General features: G+C 42.4%; 1 protein-coding gene across 1 annotated transcript in view; it reads right to left on the minus strand.

The window, feature by feature from the left end:
• Window positions 1–22,076, minus strand: part of LOC121545470 (X-linked interleukin-1 receptor accessory protein-like 2) — a 321,413-nt gene that overhangs the window by 102,324 nt on the left and 197,013 nt on the right. The window contains exons 3-5 of the mRNA XM_045208368.1: window positions 18,764–19,037; window positions 8,552–8,738; window positions 8,169–8,322 (exon numbers count right to left, since the gene is read on the minus strand). Coding sequence (XP_045064303.1) covers window positions 8,169–8,322; window positions 8,552–8,738; window positions 18,764–19,037 — 615 coding nt within the window. The remainder of the gene's footprint in view (window positions 1–8,168; window positions 8,323–8,551; window positions 8,739–18,763; window positions 19,038–22,076) is intronic.

A 22,076-nucleotide genomic window follows, 5' to 3' on the forward strand; every position in this document is an offset into this window, starting at 1 on the left:
GGTGACCCCCTTGGCTTGGGTATAGAAACTGTCTGTTTGGGCACTCAGCTATGCTGTCGGTAATGAGCGATCAGGCAGGCCATTGAAAGAGTGTAATGGGACGTACAGATGGATGTAAATGTCCACATTACAGCTAGTAAGTCTCTTAGAGCAGCACCACAGAACATTACTCTAACCGCAGCAGGGCCTGCACTAGCCTTCCATCACTGTGACAAATGAGCACAACACAGGAAAGTGTGGCAGAGTGGCTGGATTCCTTCCTACTCCGACAGCCAACAAGATCCTCTCTGGGATTTCAGAATGTACCAACATAGCCCTGTTTTGCTATGGACTGGCTTTAAATGGACATTTAGATGAAATATAGTCGTCTTTATTATTGTTACATGCTTCAAAGGAAGTGGAAGTTAACTGCAGACAATAGCTATATTAGATCCATAGAGTAATACAACACTTATCTGTGATGTGCAAATGTACGTTGATAGAGCTGAACACACCATGGTGTATTTTTTCTATTCAATGCAGTATCTCTTGGGAATAGTAACAGAGCAGCTATGATTTTGGGGTTATTGTGCTCTGCAGAGAAAGATAACATTGTCTTCTTCTCTCAGAGTGTGGAGGAGAAGTAAGGGGGTGTGGAATCAAGTTGTTAGAGCGAGCTGTCTGTGTCTCTGTACAGAAGGCAGGGAGGCAGGCAGGGAGACATGGGGCTGTGGTCTGTTACACTATGAAGCTCTAGGATGGGAAGAGAAAAGAGAGGTGCCTGTTTGGGGAAAATGTGGTTATAATCAAGCGCGGCAGTCAAAAGTAATAACAAGGTCAGTAAATTGTGACAATCGATAGGGAATTCATCAATATAAAACAAGCACTAGTCTACCACAGTTTCGAGCAGATTTTCTTTACAATATTTAGGACCGTTCTGACTCAAATCAACTGCAACACCACAAGGTCTATTAATGTAAAACATGCAATTTGACAAACAAGTTCAAAATGTCCAATACCAAACCCCCAAATATCTTTGGCCACCCAATATACAGCAAACCAAGACAGAATTAGAAAGGAAACCGTCTTTTCAATTATACAAATCTAACACAGACCCTGCCAGACACCGCTTGTCAAAAACAAAAGATGACAAAGTTCATGGAAGTGAAGCTGGCATAATGATATTCAGGGCATCAAGCTCATCCAAAGCTCCTGAATTGTAACGAGAGCTGCGCTGAGGATGACAGAGCTCTAATTCACTACCTTGTCATGCTAAATAATATAGACTTAAAATCAATACCAATATGCTGTTTAAAAGCTTCAAGTCAACCTCCAGGTCGCTGGCAACACCAGACACACAATACTGTGAGGCTAAAATTAGGCTGTATTGATTAACCAATTATCCCTCAGTGGACCATTATGAATGATGATGATCTGTTGAATGAATGATCTATTAATACTGATTTCATTATTCAACTATTAGTCAATAATATTAAAGGGGCCCCTTTTTAATAATGCCGTCTTCATTAGAATTGTCACCAGATATAGAGTGACTGGGCCGTTCTTTCTGCTTATCTTGACACGCTGTGAATTCTAATGAAATGAAAAAAGAGAAAGAAAAGAGAAAGATAAGAAGAAATAGAGGCAGGAGGAGTCCAAGGCTGAGGCTGCACTGTGTCAAACCCCAGACACCCTCATTGACTCAGTTTATTCAGTCTTTAAAATCAATCTGATGGCCTCTGGATTTAAACACAGTAGTGGTTTACTAATTCTTCTTTGGATATGGTGCACTCTCAGATTGCAACTCCACATTAGCTTTACACACTCTTATCTATTATCTCTTCCAATTTGCATATTTGCAGTGAGACATCAAAGTTCTTGTAATACAGCTCTTGTGACTGAATTGATATGTGTAGACAGATTAGTAGTTCGGCTCTGTTTCACTCCTAAGTTTATCTTTTGTGAGTAAATAAAGTGGAAAAACCTCAAAACTATTCTCGGGAGGAAATATCTCTAGGTGGTATAATGCAATTAGCTTGACCAGTGACTGAGAGTGTTTCCTGTCGATGAACAAATGAGCCTATTCATGCTTCTAATTTTCCAACTCACTGAGTGAATCAAATTGAAGAGTCCCCACTGTGCTTCTTCCATCGGTAATCACTGGGTATCAACTCACCTCCATATAATACATCTCTCCTGACCCGGATAGAGGTCTCTGATAACTTTCCAGGTTTACTAGAGCTGTTAACACAGACAATGAGATCTCACTTCAACTTCATTTGTCACCTTACCTGTCACTTATTCATATGAGACATCCATTAGAGCAGGCGTTTAAATCAAATCAAATCAAATTGTATTTGTCACATGCGCCGAATACAACAGGTGTAGACCTTACAGTGAAATGCTTACTTACAAGCCCTTAACCAACAGTGCAGTTTTAAGAAAATAAAAAATCACACAAAAAAATACTATATAAAATAATAAGAAATAAAAGTATCAAATAATTAAAGAGCAGCAGTAAAATAACAATAGCGAGGCTATATACAGGGGGTACCGGTACAGAGTCAATGTGCAGGGGCACAGGTTAGTCGAGGTAATTGAGGTAATATGTACATGTAGGTAGAGTTATTAAAGTGACTATTCAAGTTTAAGAGGTACCTCCAGAGTAAAAGTCCTCCAATGGTACTGTTCAGAATGTTAATGAGTAAACTTGAGATAATATAAGGTATTGGGATTCAACTAAAGTAAGTAGGCCTATAGTGTTAATATTTACTCAATATGGCAAAAGCCTAATTTAGTCAAATCTCATGTTTGCAATAGTTTCTGAATTTCACACAACTCTTTCTGTCAAATCCGCTAAAGGTGTAATATAAAAGCACTCACAAAGGCAGTTGCTTGGGGACAAGGTTTAGGGACATGTCCTCAGTACAGTGTTATGTCCCCCCCCCCCCCAGTGTGTGTGTGTGTGAAAGGAGAGAAAAGGTAACCCCCTCTGGCAAGAGAGAGTGATTGGCAATCGCTTCCTCTCGACGCCAGCCCTGTCACGCCTCATCTGGGGAAGACACCCGGCCGTTATGTGTGTCCTGACAAGGTGTGGACTTATTTAACATGAAACCCAAGTATTCCAGAGCTTTTGACTCCACTGAAACAAACGTGTTTATCGTCCGATGGCGTCACCTGGCATATGAAGACAAACAGGACACTCTGGTGTCTAGAGACAGGCCATACATCCTGCTCTTTCCCATTAGCTTATTATCACACACTCTTCTCCTCTCCTCTCTCCTCCCCTCCTCTCCTCCTCTCCTCCTCTCCATCACTGCAGTCTCGCCCTCCTCTCCTCTCCTCCGCAGGAACAACGCGTAGCTGCACTACTTAAGGACCCATGACCACACGCATTTAGATATGTCACCACTTCAATCTGCTTTAGCAGTAGGCTTAACTCCAAATTGAATGTATCTGCTTCACTTGCTTGTAATGTGATCTATCCAAGGTTTGACCACAGTGTTATGGGTTGTGTGTGTCTCGTTATTCAATCTTAATGCATTTTCAGTGTCGAAACAAGTAAAATCCATTTTGGGCATCATTTGATATTCATATGCTGGCTAAAAGATATGTGACTCAGCTCAGATTCCCTGAGTAAAGGAGGGAGGATAATCACAGGTAATGTAATGTACTACGTTTATAGCCATTTATAAACATTTATAGTATAGAAATATAGCAATCACAAAGATACACTAGATTTCAAAACTGCAATATACTTTAAATACTGTTCAGTGAAAGTATTTAAAATGGTTTAGTGCATATATTTTATAAATGGCATATAGGCCCTACATCTTCTCGGCTGTTTTCAGTGGTATCTGTATCGGTACCATTGACAATCATTTCCCTCACCACAGAAATATACATTTAGTTTAGAATCATGCATGTTTTATTTTTGTTCTGTATGCATCTTAATATTTTATGGACTAACCTTTCCTTGAGGACATTCGAGCACCATTGGTAAAAAAATCATACTCTCTCTGACGCACATAGTTTTCTGTTGCTAGAAAACCACTTAATATTACATTTTTTGGGAAGCAATTCTATCTGCTGGACTGAACTGCTCCTTACTCTACCATGGATAAGGATACTTTTTCTTGTTCTCCATTTCACTTCTCCTAAGAAAAGAGAAAGCAGTCACACTGATCTGGGGAAAGAGCAGGACAAAGCCCATGTGAACACAGCCAATTTCATGATGAATTATGAGGTAATAAAATAAATAGGTCATGGGGTTTCCATATGGGTAAAAAGGTAGCCAAGAGGCTAGAGTCTAAAGGCAGAACTGACAGGCCTAGCTGAGAAGGCGGGAGAGAGGGAGAGAGGATTCAGGATTCATGCACGGCCCATCATCTCTCCCATTGTTGACTTAACCAGCTGCGGAAGGTGTTACAATATTCGAATGAGTTTTGGAGACGCATGACCGTGGTAACTCACCTCTCGCAGTGACTGTTAAATTTAGCCTGAATGCAATGTTCTTTCATAAGAGGAATTTTACTTTGAAATGCATTTTTAAATATTTATGACCAGGGTGTTGACTGTGGAGAGGGAGAAGAGGCTTTTCTTGGTCATGCTGGTTATTGGGCACAAATCTGATCCTTTGCCAAGGTTTAGCCTCCCCTCCACTCTGAGTGAGTTCAGTACTGTTTTGCTATTATACTGCAGGCCATTCAGTAGCAGATTGGCCCTTCAGGCTCCTTCCAAGGCCTTATTGTTGGCTCTGTTGTTGCCTCTTACCATCTCGCATTAGGATAGTGAAATACATTTTTACACTTTATTCATTTAGCAGACGCTCTTATCCAGCAATTAGGGTTCTTTCACTTAGTCGGCTCGGGATTCAAACCAGCGACCTTTCGGTTACTGGCCCAACACTCTTACCTGCTAAGCTACCTGACGCTCGTTGAATACTGAAATAAACAAGGGTGTCATACAATGCTACAGTAATACAAGGCATATGGACCCAAACAGGGTAGCTTAAAACAGTGCCCGGCCAGCAACACCATTATTATTACTCCTCTAAGCAAGTAGGCAAGTATTTAAATATATTATTATTGTCTCTCACAACATCCCCAACAGCCTCGTCCACTGAGTCCATGGTGGCTATATTCTACCCACAGTGCAACCCCTCTGATTCACTTTGACCTATAACCAAACAGGCTGCTGGCTCTTTTAGGGTGGAGGGGGCAGTTTAATTCTGACCAAGGATGAACCCCCTGCCCCCTGGAAGCCTGAGTGTCCTGATTGACCTCTCTGTGTGCTTAAAGCTAACTAACCCAGGCCTTGTCTGACCCTGGCTCACCACCCAACCAGCAGCACACTAACATGGCATCTGATCCTACGGGTCAGCACCCCAGGCAGGCTGTAAACCATGTGGAATCCAGCTCCAACATTACACCACTCACTGGAACTAGCACGCCTAGCGCTTAGCTCGGCAGAAGGCATGTGAGTAAGTGACCAAACAATGGCTCAGTTAACTGACAAGACAAGCATATTCTTCACATTTCAGTGAAGCAGATGTCTTTCATTTTTGCAGATTTTATTAGCCTGCCGCTACCACCTCTGTTCTGGCTTTGTAATGCTAGCTCATTGAATACTGTTGTTTAGTGAAGCATAGTACTGTGCCTGTTTTGGTCCCTGAGTTGTAACATGTAAAATGGTGTGTGTGTGTGTGTGTGTGTGTGTGTGTGTGTGTGTGTGTGTGTGTGTGTGTGTGTGTGTGTGTGTGTGTGTGTGTGTGTGTGTGTGTGTGTGTGTGTGTGTGTGTGTGTGTGTGTGTAAGGCTGTAGCTACATATGAAGATACTGAGGTCCGGACCTCCATATTATTATTATAAAAATAAAAAAATCACTCAGTCGGGGTCTCAACTTACTGTTGAGAGTTAGAATAATAAAATACACAAAGTGCAATTTCGAAATTTGGTTGTGCATCAGCAGTTTTTGTCTTGTTATGCCACCTCACAGACAGTCACTCAATTAGCCCATGTAAGTAAACAAAAATAGATTGGTAAATTATTCTAGTTAGTCTAGCCAGCTATCTAAACTTGTAGTAATCATGGCAGAATTACCGACTGGGCACGCACGGCACGTGCCCAGGGGCCCTGACCTCCAGGGGGCCCCCATTGATTTTGTTAGTCACTTTCGCTCAGATATAAACCTCTTGAATGATAGTGCAACATTTTGATTTCCGCCTAAATAGACATACCCAAAAGTAATTATTTTTCATGAGATGGCCATAAACAATAATTGGTAATGCTGCATAGTTTTAGAAAGGTCTGGAACTCACCTTTCTGGTAAATTTTTTTATAAATTGCTGAGGTATACTCACTTTTGAGGACACAAGCGCAAGTCATAATACTAATATTATGAAAATATGAAAACTCACATGTTTTTTTTCTTCCTATTCAACAAAAGTGGGGCAATAGAGTTTTAATTATAAATGACTTACTATAAGATTTCACCTTTCTTATAACTGTAAAATAAATATGATCATATTTAGTTACGGTACAATATTGGCAACATTTCATATTAATGAAATGTTCTCTGAGTTGCGCTGAGACACCATTCAAATGTGTGCAGACTCGTTACAACTTCAGCTTTAAGTGATTTCATCCGTCTGTGACCAAAAGAAGTTGGTGTTGTTTAAATTCTATGAAATTATTTTGTCTTTTTCCCCTTTGAGAGCTATAAACCCACCTGAGAACATTACAGCGAGATGAAACTATTGTTGCATCCACAAGACTCTCCCGTTCCATATGCGCTACTGCAAGCACAGCTGTGACTTTCACAGGCACAGGAAATCTCACAGCTTCGCTTGCAATAGCGTACAGTATATGAATCGGGACAACCAGCGCTTTTAGGGAGTGTAAGGCAATTGATGTTGCGCCGTTCACAGAGTGCGCTGTACAAAGACATATCGGTTGGAACCTGGCCAGAACCGCTCCAAGTCCCCTATATCAAACATGGCAAAATCTGTAGAATTGCAGCAAATTAGGTGTACAACTGCAACAAAAAAAGGTCCTATAAAGCAAATGTATTTGTTTACCTTTTGTTAATAAAATACTTTATCTGCTAAGAGAGCCCTCTGTACGTATTCAATTATAGTTTTTAATCGCGTGCTGAGTTAATGTGTAGCGGCTAATTGTATAGCTAATAGGCTATGTGTTTGTAGGTCGACTGAGGTGAATTAAGTTACAGCAATGTGATAATGGCTGGGGTAATTTTTTCTTGGTTTTGCTGTTCTCCAAATAGCATTTCAGAGGTTTTACGGCCCTGTGTGTGTGTGTGTGTGTGTTGCAGTTTACATGGTGATATAACTGTCTTTCACTCTGTATTGTCTGGTATAGGCTCCTATCTGTTTCAGTTCCATTGCTGTATGTATATGGTGGACTCGTGGTTGTGTGTAGTTTCCGTGTGTTTCTGTTCTGTTTGTAGTGTAGCTAGAGTCAGAGTCAGTGCTGCCTGCCTAGTCCAGTCTTGGGGCTCCAGCAGATTGGCTCCGCTCTGTTTCAGAGGGGGGCTAGGCAGGCAGGCAGGGTGAATGAGCTGGGGGGTTGATTTCACACTGCAGTTGGCAGCTGCTCTTCCTGCAGTAGGGACCCAGCACACACCCCAAGGGTCAGACTCACTGGCCTGGAATCCCAGCCTGCCTGCTTGTCTGTCTGCTTCATGACAGAGGCAGCAGAGGAGGCACAAGCCCAAAATGTGAATAAATAAATCCATCTCACGTCACGGTGGATGCCAGCGTTTACACTGAGGGCTGATGCATCACAGACACACAGTGACGCTCCACTATGCTCCTGTGATAAATGGTGTGTCTCCGCAGTGCATCCGGTTTACAGCAAGCGCACAGTGTTTTATCTTTGATCTACCAAACTTTGAGAGGAAGGGGCATCAGAATATTAAGTGTAAGAGTGCAAAAGTGCATCCTGCATTTGGACATTGATGTAAATCTTTACGTTCACTGTTCGCGGCAGCTGATTTCAGATCACGTCATTCTAAATGATAATCGTGGCCATCTGTCAAACTCTTTTTAGCATTGTGCACATACAAACACACACACACACACACACACACACACACACACACACACACACACACACACACACACACACAGACAGACAGACACAAACACACCACATGATATGGGGGGCTCACCTGTGACTTTGAGCTCTGTGGTCCTTCTCACCACCCGGCTGCCATACTTGAGCTCACAGGTGTAGTTCCCCCCGTCGTCCTCCTGCACCTCAGGGAACCAGATGTTGGTGGTGTTCACCATGATGGAGCTCCGCCATGTCTTCTTCTCACACTCCTAGACAGACAGGACACCACATCAACACCACACACACCATGTTACATCATGTCACTTTCAACTATTTTTAGTTTAGTTTAATAAGATACCCATTAGTCCACCAGAGCTGACCTTCATCGGTTCATATACAAAGACTAGCACTGCATCCCAAATGGCATCCTATTCCCTATACAGTGCACTACTTTCGACCAGAGCCTTATGGGAATTTTCAGAGAATAAGGGTTGTTACCTTAAACCAGGTCATCTGGGGCTGCTTGTAAGGGGCGAGGTAATCCTCGATGTCGGGGCAGTTGATCATCTTGCTTTTAGTGATCTCGGCTTTCTCCAGGTGGCGTATTTTACTGTTGAAGCACAGGCCCTCGTCATTCTCCTCCACCGCCAAGGACATGGACACCTTCATGCAGTAGGTGGAGTTTCTGCAGGCAGGGAGCATAACACAGGAGGCTTTATGTTTCCCCAAGTTCACCTCTAGCCAACAGTCATCACACACACAAAAGCACACATCGATTTCTCCAGGTGGTTTCATCTATAAACCAGCAGAGATCTTAGACACTGCCATTCATTCCATCAATGCCTCCCTGCCTGCCTGTGATGATGTGAAGTGGGGCCTCTTTTTACTTTTTTAGTTTCCAGGTAACCAGATCAAGAACAATGGGCTAGTTGAACATGGAGGTTACCTGAATGGAATATTTCAAAATGCTTCAATTAGTAAAGAGATGTGACTCCCCCTGAAGTGGCAAGAGCACATACTGTATGGAGAATGAATTAGCATATTATTTCAATAGGCAGGCACCAGCCAGATGTACAAGTCTCCTTCAGGGACGCCTGTTTCAGGGCAAGTGGCACCCAGTTCCACACGCAGCTACTGCCATGGTTACTACACAAGGCTACAGTACAATATGTAGAGAGTGACTGCTGCATCCTCCCCCAATTGAAAATGCATGAGGGCCTTCAGGCATGGGATTGCCCTGCGTGGCGTTGTGTGTCAGCCTCTCAAACGCTAACGCTCCCTGAACCTCCACTAGCGAGTTCAGTCTGTTTGATGCAAAGATTTAACATTTCGGCATGAAACATTTAGCTGGTTTTAGACTTGGACATCAGGCGGGGTTTGTGTTTGTGTGTGTGTGGGTTTGTAGATTGTCTGACATATCTGCTGTTTTGTGTGTGTAGAATTCCTGGCTGCGGTCCCAGCCAATAGAGATGGAGAGTACAGCTGTCCTGGGTTCCTTTATTTACTCAAGTAGAAAATGAACTATGACTGAAATACTGTTCACAAGGGTGCTCACGGTGTTTGGTGACAACAGTCTAATACCGTGACAAATAATGGACAAACAGAGGACAGATGTGTGAAGTCACTTAGGACAAAATGAGGAAGTTATTTCCACTGATCTGTTACTGACAATTAGCTGGAAGTTAATCACACTGCATAACTATTGTGCAATCCTGATCCGACTGCTGCCACTGCATTAATAATTCATCACTACCCTCCTGCAATTACTTTCAAATGAAAATGCTCAGGTTACACCTCGCCAATTGAATTATATGCTTAATAAAGAGGTATTTCTGTGTTTTTCACAGTTCATGTTTACATCTGTTAATGTGAGGTTCAAATTAATTTGACAATTAATCCAACATACAACAACTTTCAAGATGCTGCCCACCCAGGTGAGTCCGTCCGTCCGTCTGTCACATGGGTCGCATGGGTCAGTGTGCCCGGGCTCTTAACCCTCTTGAGACATGATTGAATAAGCATTGAGAACATCCATTAGCCTGCATGACTTCCTCCCAGGCTGATTTCACATGTAATTTCCCCTACACAGGTTTCCGTGTGAGCCGGGGCACAGAGAGCCAAACTGTGTACATGCACTCATAGCAGAGGTCAACTGTGCATCAGGCTCTATCCACAGTAGATCTCAATAAATTACCATAACACATTAACGGTGCTATGTAGTTTCCTATATCGTTAGAGGACCGGAGGTCAAAGCAGGAGCCCTTAATTGCAGTGATCTGACCTTGGAGCTCTATGGGGTAAATCTCCATAGACGACCGAGAGAGTGACTGAGACCCTGCTGCAGGTAGGTCGGCCATGTTGTTCTGTTCTGCTGCTTTGTCTCAGAACCACCTGAGAAAGTACATAGCCTGGGAACAAACATCTGGAAGAGGCTTGTCTGTGGAGATCACCTGCGATTTGTGTCTCAGCAGCAGTGACATCGCAGCTCCCAGCCCTGGAGGAGGAGACATACTGTACACGGGACAGCTCTCCAGGGAACACTGCCACAGGCATTGCACTCACACAGGGAGAGGATGAGGAGGAAGTTGGAGGTGAAATCGATTAATTCACTGATAATGAACCTCATTCTCTTCCTTTCCTCCACAGGCCTTAGCTCTCATGTAACACTCTCTGTGGCTGGAAGACGGGCCTAGGAGGACCCAAAGGCCAATTATACTGACTGACAAAAGTGTTGCTCTATGAGCTTCATAGAAATGAGCACTGTCTGCCACTGTGATTTGACCTGTTTTCATTATGGATCGTCCGCTGAGATGGCCTATACCACAGAGAGCAGAATCTTGGCACTGTTGTCTAATACTAACACACATTTTTCATTGAGATTAAACATTATATTTAATGAGAAGGCACTTGTCCATCTGTTTGTCAATGATGGAAAAGGAATAAAAGCTAATTATGTAGGTTAGTTTGAAATGGTTGATTCTATTGGTATGAATTATGACGCAACGCTAAAGCTTTATGAGCTTATGAATGGTTTTATCACGTCCCCAGGTGCTATAACAAGTCCCTCAAAATCTCTATGGAGAAACTTTCCTATGCAATCTCCTGCCTCGCTTGCTCTGGAGTTTGAAAATAACACAGCAAACTCGTTGAACTTAATAAAGGGGCTTAATAAATATGGATTTCAGAGAGGGATAATTTTACAGATGTTTATTTTGGCCTACATTTAGAATCTAAATGTAGGCCAATTCCATTGATTAAAATGGGGTAGAAATTATATTTCTACCATTTCCCTGTAAGAGAGGGAAGAAGAGATAAATTTAGTAAAGTTTTAAAGAGGAGTTCTAAATATTTCAGAGAGTATGAGCCACCAATTTAATTTCAATAGGAACCACTCTAACTAAGAATGAACCATGATGGCCCAACTCCTTTAGCTATTAAACCTCCGATGTAAATGACCTTAAAAAAAATGTAATAAATAAAACTCTCTCTCTCTCTCTCTCTCTCTCTCTCTTTCGTACTACACACCGAGCAGAAACAAAATGTTACAAGGAAATGAAAAACAGTTGTTGAAAAGCCATGAAAACAAACAGGTCAATGAGTGAAAGAATCAGAACACCTTACCAATACAAACAATGATGTTTCTGTTGACTCATGGGCCATTGTTTGTGGAAAAATCTTTCCAGATCACCAATCTGCAGTGGTTGGTTCAGCCTGGATCAATGGGTTTGTGTGATGTTCAAGGTTAAATGGGTGCGTGGGTTGAAAGGGTTAACAGGTCGGCCCCTCTGGGGCTGCTATGTAGAGCAGCACATCAAAGATAGAGGCAGATTTTCTCCAGCCTCAAATATGCTTTCTGTGCGGTTGTCACACAAACACACAGTAGTGTTCTTATACAGAGGGGGCCATTGTCCATGACCATCATTGTGCAGAGTCTCTAGACAGACAGCCTTTCATCAGACACGCTGGAGGGAGAGCATGAGTCCAACCGCACAACTCAGACGTCAAAACATTTCCAAAAGATTATTCTTCAAAATGCCAATTAGGACGTATAATTAGGGGGTTAGGACAAGGACAGAGGGCAGTGGTCCAGCAAAAGACAACACGCTCCCTCTCCAATCTCTGGAGACCTGGCCAGTTAATGGCATGGACACCCCAGTATTTCAGATGACAGTATAAGTGTTCAGACGGGGAATAAAGTGGGTGAGATTACCCCGTCCCGATGAACACAGAACACAAGGCTTCACACCATGTAGTAAAGGTGCTGTGTACCATGACAAGTGGGTGGTCGTTCTCGCTAGCTATCTATCTACCCGCAGCCAGAGTCAAGGTGACTCCTCTCCTGGAGATATAACATGCTATATGTGACCCGTTTCAAGAAACTAGGCATATATCGCACATCACTACTTCACAGGAGAGGCATTTGAAATGCCTTCTGGAACGGGAACTTTCATGTGCCTTAATAACAAACTTGTATGCAATCTGTAAATACAAATAAAATGGTTAAATGATGAGCCTAGTTGGTTTAGCCACGGAAAAAGACAGGATCCTTCCCGCTAGCCATGATTGGATGGGCTGGACATGCCGAGAGATGATTTCGGATTGGTCTGCCATATAGCATGCTTCTGCCTATAATGTGAGCTGCTCAGTAGGTGAAGATAATCCTGTCTACCGCAGCTTTTTTGAAAGATATAACGTTGGACTGTTCTCAACAACATGGCTGCCCTGAATTTTAGCAGGCGCTATAGACAAAGATCAGTGGGAAAAAGTTGTGATGGACTACTACTACGGTCAGTGTGAACCGGAGTGACTTGACACAATGCGGGCCAAACAAGCTGATAAAGAGGTAGTAGTCTGCCCATGATGCATTCATCCATGTACAGTATAAGGGTAAGAGTCTAGCTACATTTTCAGATATTATACGTTTCAAATTTTGTCAAATTTTGTCAAACTAACCTACATAATTTCCCATTGTTCCTCAACTGTTAGCTAGCTAGCTAACATTGAACCTTGTTGGTTAGCTTTGGCTACCTGCAGATTCATGCATGGTGGCTAGCTATGACAATCAGTTTGTATTGCTAGTACTGTATGGGTTGGGAATTATGGTTAATTGTTTAGCTAGCTATCTAGATACATGTCTAAACAAAAGACTCCACATCGCCAGATTATTACATGACCCATCAAGTTAGCCAGGTGTGTCTGGGGGTGATTACGGCCATCTATTGTATTTCATGAACTTGTGTACATGTCTAGACAATAGTGACCCTTCCACTTAGCTAGATGTGGCTGGGGGGTGGTTACAGCATTTATTTCACATGACCCATCAATTTAGACAAGTGTGTCTGGGTAAGAATAATCAAATAATTATATATTTTTTTATCTGGACACTGTCTATTTTTGATATTGCTACTATGCAAATATGCAAGTAACCATTTCACTGCCCTGTTTATACCTTATGTATCCTGTGCATGTGACAAATAGACTTTGAGTTTATTTGATATAGTGTGTGTTTACCAGAGATGGTAATGTGGAGAACAACATGACCTGCACCAAATAGATTAGTATATAGGCCAATGACTAGATAAAGTGTATTTGTACTACTACTTTTTGCTACTACTTTCACGACTTTTAGTCTTGAAATCTTTGGTTGTTTACTACAGGCTTAAGAAGGTGTGAACAATGCTCAATGGGTGTAGACAAAGAAGAGCTCTCCAGTAGGTGTGCCAAAACATTCAAGGGCCATTTTCTCAAAAGTGGGGTTACAAGTTTATCAACTTTCAAAGCAAAATTACTTTCCCATTGTTCCTCAACTGTATCATATACCATTTTCTAGCTCTGAGACTCTACTTTCATCCAATGTAAAAAATAAAAATAAAAACACTTTTAAAATGCTGCTACATAAGACTGAATCGAGGCAGTGAGTCACATATGATGTTCTGCAAGTCAGGGGCTTATGACTGAACATCTCAGCCACGCTGCCTCTCTGTGAGAATCTCTATCTGTCTGACCCAGACTGAACAAAGAAAGAACAAGAGGTTTTTGCAATTTGTCTGAGAAAATAACTAAATGGGTTTTAGTTCTCAATAATACTGTCTCAGAATGTATTTTCTAACATTCACTCACAAGAGAGCAATCCATCATTGAAAAATAATGATTTTATTTTATTTGGATTTATTTTTTCTTAAAAGACTATCTACCTTTTAAGCGCAGTATCATACTGTGAAGCTTCACATTTCGAAAAGATTACTCCTAGTCTAGTATGTTGGAACACATAGTGTTTTAACATTGACTGTTGAAGTCTAGACCAGTTGTAATGTATTTACTGAAAACCTTCTGCTCAACCATTGTTTGGTAAGTTTAGTAAGATACCCATAGATAAAACAAATACATCTTAAGTAAGATTCTCTTAGATGTGATTCCATGAAAGCCAAACCAATTACTCTCCATTCCCTCTTTGTAGACATTTATAAAAAATTGTCTCAGCCCACAATAAATATAAATTAGGTTTTGAGAGAGCTTAAAAGTTGATTAATGTCAAAGCTAAAGCCTGTGTGTTTAATATTTGAAAAGAACTGGCAGGCATGGTAGCGTGGATTCAGACTGTGCCAAGCACCGAAGCGCCTTTCTCTCTGGCTCTCTCTCTAACGGGGTCCTGAATGGCCAGATTAATAGAAAGGTTAAAAACCTGGACCGCTTTGTAAGAAGAGGTCTGTGACACCCGGGCAATTGTAGAGAGGAGAACTATCTTATGAGGGGAGAAAAGAACAGGTGGCACAGATTACTCTTCAGACCTCTGTGGGAATAGTCTAGCTCAGGCTTGGCCACAGTTTAGTGAGAACACAGAAGAAAAAAACCACAAGGCAGCCGGCCTGGCCGGGCACAGTGGAAGATAATGAATATAAAAGTGCTCGGGAGTCTTTCAAGAGGCATCACTCAGACAGTGGGAACGTGTTGTATTTTTCCTCCACCTAAAGTTATTGAACAGAGCTAAATGCGTATCCATTGTTAGAGAGAAGGTGTGAAATGCCTCTCCCGACATCAGTGCTGCTCAGACTAGCCTCGCTGGAGAGAATGAGAAATAAAGGGGTAGGTGAATCTGTCTCTTGCGGTGCATTAGCCGGGCAGATTGCATCGACTCGTTGACTACTGCTTAACATGTCATGCTGGTGCTGTGGGTTACACTGGCATACAGGCATGATTAGTCACTGTTCATGTTCTAATAAAACAGAGGGCATTGCTGGTACTCTATATAACTGCCATCAAGGCCTCGATGGCAGGGCTAGTGTGTGTGTGTGCATGTGTACAAGTGTGTGTGTGTGTATGTATGTGTGTGCTATGTGTATGTACAGTGCCTTCGGAAAGTATTCAGACCCCTTGACTTTTTCCACATTTTGTTACGTTACAGCCTTATTCTAAAATGTATTGTTTTTTCCCCTCATCAATCTACACACAATACCCCATAATGACAAAGCAAAAACAGGTTTTTAGACATTTTTGCTAATTTATTCAAAATAAAAAACAGAAATATCACATTTACAAAGTATTCCATTTACATAAGTATTCCGACCCTTTACTCAGTACTTTGTTGAAGCACCTTTGGCAGCGATTAGAGCCTCAAGTCTTATTGGGTATGACGCTACAAGCTTGGCACACCTGTATTTGGGAAGTTTCTCCCATTATTCTCTGCATATCCTCTCAAGCTCTGTCAGGTTGGATGGGGAGCATCGCTGCACAGCTATTTTCAGGTCTCTCCTGAGATGTTCAATCGGGTTCAAGTCCGGGCTCTGGCTGTGCCACTCAAGGACATTCAGAGACTTGTCCCGAAGCCACTCCTGTGTTGTCTTGGCTGTGTGCTTAGGGTCATTGTTCTGTTGGAAGGTGGACCTTCGCCCCAGTGTGAGGTCCTGAGCGCTCTGGAGCAGGTTTTCATCAAGGACCTCTCTGTACTTCGCTCCGTTCATCTGTGCCTCGAAAAAATCCCCATAGCATGATGCTGCCACCACCATGCTTCACCATAGGGATGGTGCCAGGTTTCCTCCAGACGTGATGCTTGGCATTTAGGCCAAAGAGTTCAATCTTGGTTTCATCAGATCAGAGAATCTTGTTTCTCATGGTCTGAGAGTCTTTAGGTGCCTTTGGCAAACTCCAAGCAGGCTGTCATGTGCCTTTTACTGAGGAGTGGCTTCCGTCTGGCCACTCCACCATACAGGCCTGATTGGTGGAGTGCTGCAGAGATGGTTGTCCTTCTGGAAGATTCTTCCATCTCCACAGAGGAACTCTAGAGCTCTGTCAGAGTGACCATCAGGTTCTTGGTCACCTCCCTGACTAAGGCCCTTCTCCCCCGATTGCTCAGTTTGGCTGGGCGGCCAGCTCTAGGAAGAGTCTTGATGGTTCAAAACTTCTTCCATTTAAGAATGATGGAGGCCACTGTGTTCTTGGGGACCTTCAATGGTTCCCGTGTAGCTCAATTGGTAGAGCATGGCGCTTGCAACGCCAGGGTTGTGGGTTCGATTCCCACAGGGGGCCAGTATGGGAAGAAAAAAAAAATGTTATGCACTCACTAACTGTAAGTTGCTCTGGATAACAGCGTATACTAAAATGTAATGCTGCAGAAATATTTTGGTACAGTTCCCCAGATCTGTGCCTCGACACAATCCTGTCTCGGAGCTCTATGGACAATTCCTTCGACCTCATGGCTTGGTTTTTGTTCTGACATGCACTATCAACTGTAGGACCTTATATAGACAGGTGTGTGCCTTTCCAAATCATGTCCAATCAATTGAATTTACCACAGGTGGATTCCAATCAAGTTGTAGAAACATCTCAAGGATGATCAATGGAAACAGGATGCACCTGAGGTCAATTTCGAGTGTCATAGCAAAGGGTCTGAATACTTATGTAAATAAGGTATTGATTTATTTTTAATACATTTGCAAACATTTCTTAAAACCTGTTTTCACTTTGTCATTATGGGGTATTGTGTGTAGATTGCTGAGGATTATATATATTTTTTTATCCATTTTAGAATAAGGCTGTAACGTAACAAAATGTGGAAAAAGTCAAGGGGTACTTTCCCGAAGGCACTGTATGTGTGTGTGTGTGTAGTGTATGTGTATACGTATGTTTGTTTGTGTGTGTGTGTGTGTACAGTAGGTGTGCATGTGTGTTTTATTCCAAGTGGTCTTTGTAGTTGGCCTGGGCATTATCCTGAGACTTCCCCTCCTGCAGGTCAATCCTGTCATTTCAGGCACAGCAGCCTCTGCCAATGTTATTTTACAACAACTCTCTCAGAAGCGTGTCACAGCTCCTGCACAGCTCCCCTGTTTCACAGAGAATACCCAATTACCTGCTTCTCTGTATGCTGATCCTATTTACTATTATTATTATTGTATTCTTTGATATTATTTAAAAAAACTGCATGGGAATCACCCAAAACCCCAAACACAATTTATTTGGATTCCTGCTTCTTTGGTTCAATCACCATTAATGGAAATAAAAACATGCAAAGAGACTTCTCTTCTCTTCTCACCTTGAACGTCTTTCACAGACAGTTACTTCAATTCGTAGGATGTTGAGATTACTTCATAGAAATACAGCACTGTATATATTACATTCAGTAAGACATAGCACAGGGACATGCCATTTCAATTTCATGTGTTTTTTCTTCTCCTTCCAAATCTGTCATTCACCAGGCAAAAAAGAAAGCTCAGCTTGATGACTCTCTAGCTAGCTAACACATTGGAATGCATTGTGCTTGGCTGTCTGAGCTGTGGCGGCTTTGTCCAACTGGGTGGGAAAGTAAGTATAACAAGAGGTCCAGTGAAAGTGACAGGATCCTGCTCCTAATTAGACTGTCAGCATAGCGTGAGGGGAATTAAGAGCTGCACTTCTTTCCAGAGGAGAAAACCCTTATTATTGGCCAGGGAGAAGCATCAGCTTTGTCAGAGAGGAGCTGGATTATCATCTGTGGAAAGAGGATTTTTGCTGAAGCCTCTGTAAGATAATTGAGTAAGATATCGACGAGGTACCTATTTTCTAGTAGCTAATAACCATGAAAATATTTTTCAGAGATGTTATAAAAATACCTTCGATTTATTAATCGAATGATTTGCATGTAGTTTGATGTCATAATCCGAGGAGGAAATTCTAACAACACAACTCCTCGCATAGAACCTACAGGAATCATTGATTTGATATTAATTATTTTGGCAGAGCCTATTCTTTTGTGGAATGTCAGTTACATGTTCCACAACACGAGTCAACCACAGTTCAGTGTCCCTGTTGAGCCTTGCAGGGGTGAACCAACCTCGCAAGGCCAGTCATGCATTCCTCCACGAGGAAACTGAACATGGAATGCGATGAGGATGAGGATCCCTTCCTCCTCCTTATGCTGTGTGCCATCTTGCGTTGGGTGTGCAAAGAGGGGGATGTTTAACATAACAATAGACACACTGGCACACTACCAGTAGCCTTGGAAAGTAGATGTAAAGTAGATAGGTAAATTAGGGCCTCTCAAACTACTGTACTGTGTGTGGGTGGGACCACTGGGGCCAGGATCCGTCATGAACTGTTACCCGATTAATTCAGTTCCTGAAAAAGTTGGGCTGCCAATGGACTGTGAATGATAGGGGGAAAAAATTGTGTTTGTTTGGTTGTGGGTTAAGAAAAGCTTAAATGAAACTCCTCAGAGACAGAGTGACTAAATGAACCCACCTCAGGACACAGGTGTAGAAGCCGTTGTCCTCCAGCTCAGCTGAGCGGAACCAGATGGAGTCATCCTCCTTGCTGAGCCGATGGCCGGAGAAGATGATAGGCTCCTCCGAGTCCCCTTTGTTTTTGTACCAGATGAGTCGGAGCTTGGCGCTCTGGGCCATGGAGTAGTTGGTCCTGATGTAGCTGTAGAACAGGGCGCACTTCACCCTCACTGGTTCCCCTGCTAGGACCCGGTACCTCCTCAGGTCCACCGACCAATCAATGCAGCCATCCACTATGGAGGAGGAAGTAGTACATGGTTAGGAACTGATGGAAACAGAGTGGTTGTTGGAGTATGCAATACTACTCACACTAAAACAAGGAACTAAGAGCCTAAACCTTATCCTACATATTGGAGCAATGCAAACCCAGGAGCATAATGGTTCTATAGACAATGGAAGCAACTAAACCTATACCGTGGGGGTCAAATTCAAATGAAGCCTAAAGTATTCACACTAGTGCCATGCATTAGGATGATTGTCATCTTATCACACATTAATCTCCTCCATTTGGATTTTAATTTGCCTCCAAAAATGGGAGCTCTCTAGCTAGGCTTCAAAGGCATTTCACGTTCTACTCAGAAATGTGCAGCCTCTGTCATCTCTCTCCATTGTCATCCATAGGTGAGGAGTGGTAAAAAACAAACACAGGAACCTGTGAACCAGTGAAACAATAATAGCATATGAGATGGAGAGGTAGGGAAGGTCGTAGCCACTGTCACACTAATGCATGGTTATTTAGGATAAACCACTTAGCATCGAAGGAACTGCTGTTGTAGAAGACAGGCAAATAAAGCCTTGAGGCAAGGCAAAGAAGGCAATATACTCTACAATGAACACAGTTCATTTTCAAATCATAACTACTGTAATTAAACGTTTTAACTGTACTGTATATCTATGGACAAAAATGACTAGTGAATTGCCTAAAATGAAAAGCTACTCTCCCCATTGCGTGACTACAGTACAGTATGTGCTTTCACATTACAAACCCAAATGCCAGGTCAGCCAGTAACATGACTGGACAACTCATTGAAGACATGAAGTCAGTCTTTTTGTCATCAGTCATAATAGCCATTGAGTCAGAGGATCAAAAATAAGGAAATAAACTAGAAGAGAAAAGTAGGGTATGCCTCATTTTATGCTGGCAGCCCCAATCGACACAGAAACGCGGTTGCACATCAATGCAATTACAGAAGTATGTTCATACAGACTCCAGGTAATACATCTCCACGCTCTCTGTGTCCCATAAAATGTGTATACATTCAAAATCTGTCCACTGTCATTTGTGTTGAGGTCTCCCACCACCAAGGCGATTTACAGTACAGATTTTGTTATATACATTTTACTCTGATAATTTTTCTCACGCCAGGTTGGAAATTAATTACAGACACAGCCAGGTAATAAAAATTGATGAGGGGAAGTGGCATCAATCAAATGAGGAGGAGGTGATGGCTCCAAACTGTAGGCTGGAGCCAAGGGGAGGGGTTACGATGGGAGGTGATGTTCCCTGAGTTTATTTGTGAGAGCTCAGGCGTGTGGAAGATGAGATGCAAGAGAAGCAGAAGCAGTACACATTAGTCCGGTCTGCTAGGTTAATGTGTTGTCTTTCAGACAAAAGGCAGAGTGAACCAACGCTGAGTGCACAGGTTACAGATTACATAAACGGGCGCCGGAGAAGCAGCCATATGTTGCCCGAGGTCACAGCCGCAATGCACTTTTCTGGATGATTCAATCATTGTTGCCTTCTTGTGTTTGCCACTGTGGCAGGGTTTAGGAGGGGAGCCATTAATTGCGACGACAAGGCCTAACACGGCCAGATATATCATTCCAGTCAGCTGCTGCACCGGATCCCTATTTGCACAGTGCCACCTTTGATATTTGCATATGGATGTGGCCCAAATTTGAGTCTGAAAATAACTTAGAATTAAGTATGAGTGAGGAAGTAAGGAAAGGGCACTGTCATAAAGATAGCTGCAAAACCTTAGCAGCCCACTGGTGTGGACAGAGCGGACTTATGTTATATAATAACCCAATGTCCTGAAACTGTCCATTAACTTTCTCAACTTTTCAAGTAAAGCAACTGAAAAACTGAAATATAGCCTGCTAAAAAGGTGAATAAAGGCAGCAGACGAAATTAAATAATGAAATAATGAAATCCAGACGAATACGCACAGACGCAGGAGCACGGCCGGACACACACACACACACACACACACACACACACACACACACACACACACACACACACACACACACACACACACACACACACACAGTGTGTGTCGTCACAAAGAGGCTGTCATCCAGTGCATCAGGTGTTTAGCTGCTGGTCGTCAGCCCTCACAGCTACTAAGCCCAACACAGAACCCCAATGCATTGTAAAATCCTGTGTAGAACTCAGCACCTGCTGCAATAATAATAGCTTGACCTGGCTGCTGCACACTGGCCAAGTCTATCATGAAGCAGTATAGCAATTTCAGCCATGACAGCTGAGAGGAGGGAAAAGTCAATGTCAGAGCTATAGCCCACCAAATACTTTGTGCTGATGTGCAATTTCAGTCCCCGACTTGCATTTGATAGCTTGTTTATTATTTTCTTGAAAAATTGGAATGAATAGCTTTCAGTGGACATGTATCTTTACACAGGTATAAAATTGGGGACCAGAGGTAGCAGTCATTTCAATATGAATCCAGAAATGAGTTACACTCCGGCGCAGACAAAACCAATCTTATCAGAGGGAAATAAATATGGAGATGTGGGGAGGGTTATGGCCCCCTCCCTGTTATTGAGCTGGAAAGGCAGTTTATCAACGCACAACTTAGGCCATTTTAAATAAATCGACTTGACCACAGAGGCCCGTCCAGACCACAAAACGGATTAGAATTTATTTGCCATGTCAAACACTCTGTAGGGATATTTGATATTGGTATTACACTGTTTTGTTTTCCCAGTCTCTTGAATTTTAATATGGCTCAGGCACATTCTTTTACAGCACATTACTCAGTAATGCAGAGGGACTAGTGAGTTAAATAATGCCACAGCGTATTGTGTGTAGGTTACAAACGTCTTAGTACTATACAGAGGGAAAAGACTTGTCAACAGTTATATCATTTCTTCATTCAATTACTGATCTCAAGCACATTGAAGTAACAGCCTAAATTTGAACGTTTTATTAGTTGTATGACTCGTGGATTGCATAAAATTATACAGCGATATAATGTATGTAGGGTATGTATTTCTCAAAAAGATGCATACTATTTAAGGGCTCTTTGATC

The sequence above is a fragment of the Coregonus clupeaformis genome, chromosome 3 (assembly GCF_020615455.1).
Source record: "Coregonus clupeaformis isolate EN_2021a chromosome 3, ASM2061545v1, whole genome shotgun sequence".
NCBI lineage: Eukaryota > Metazoa > Chordata > Actinopteri > Salmoniformes > Salmonidae > Coregonus > Coregonus clupeaformis.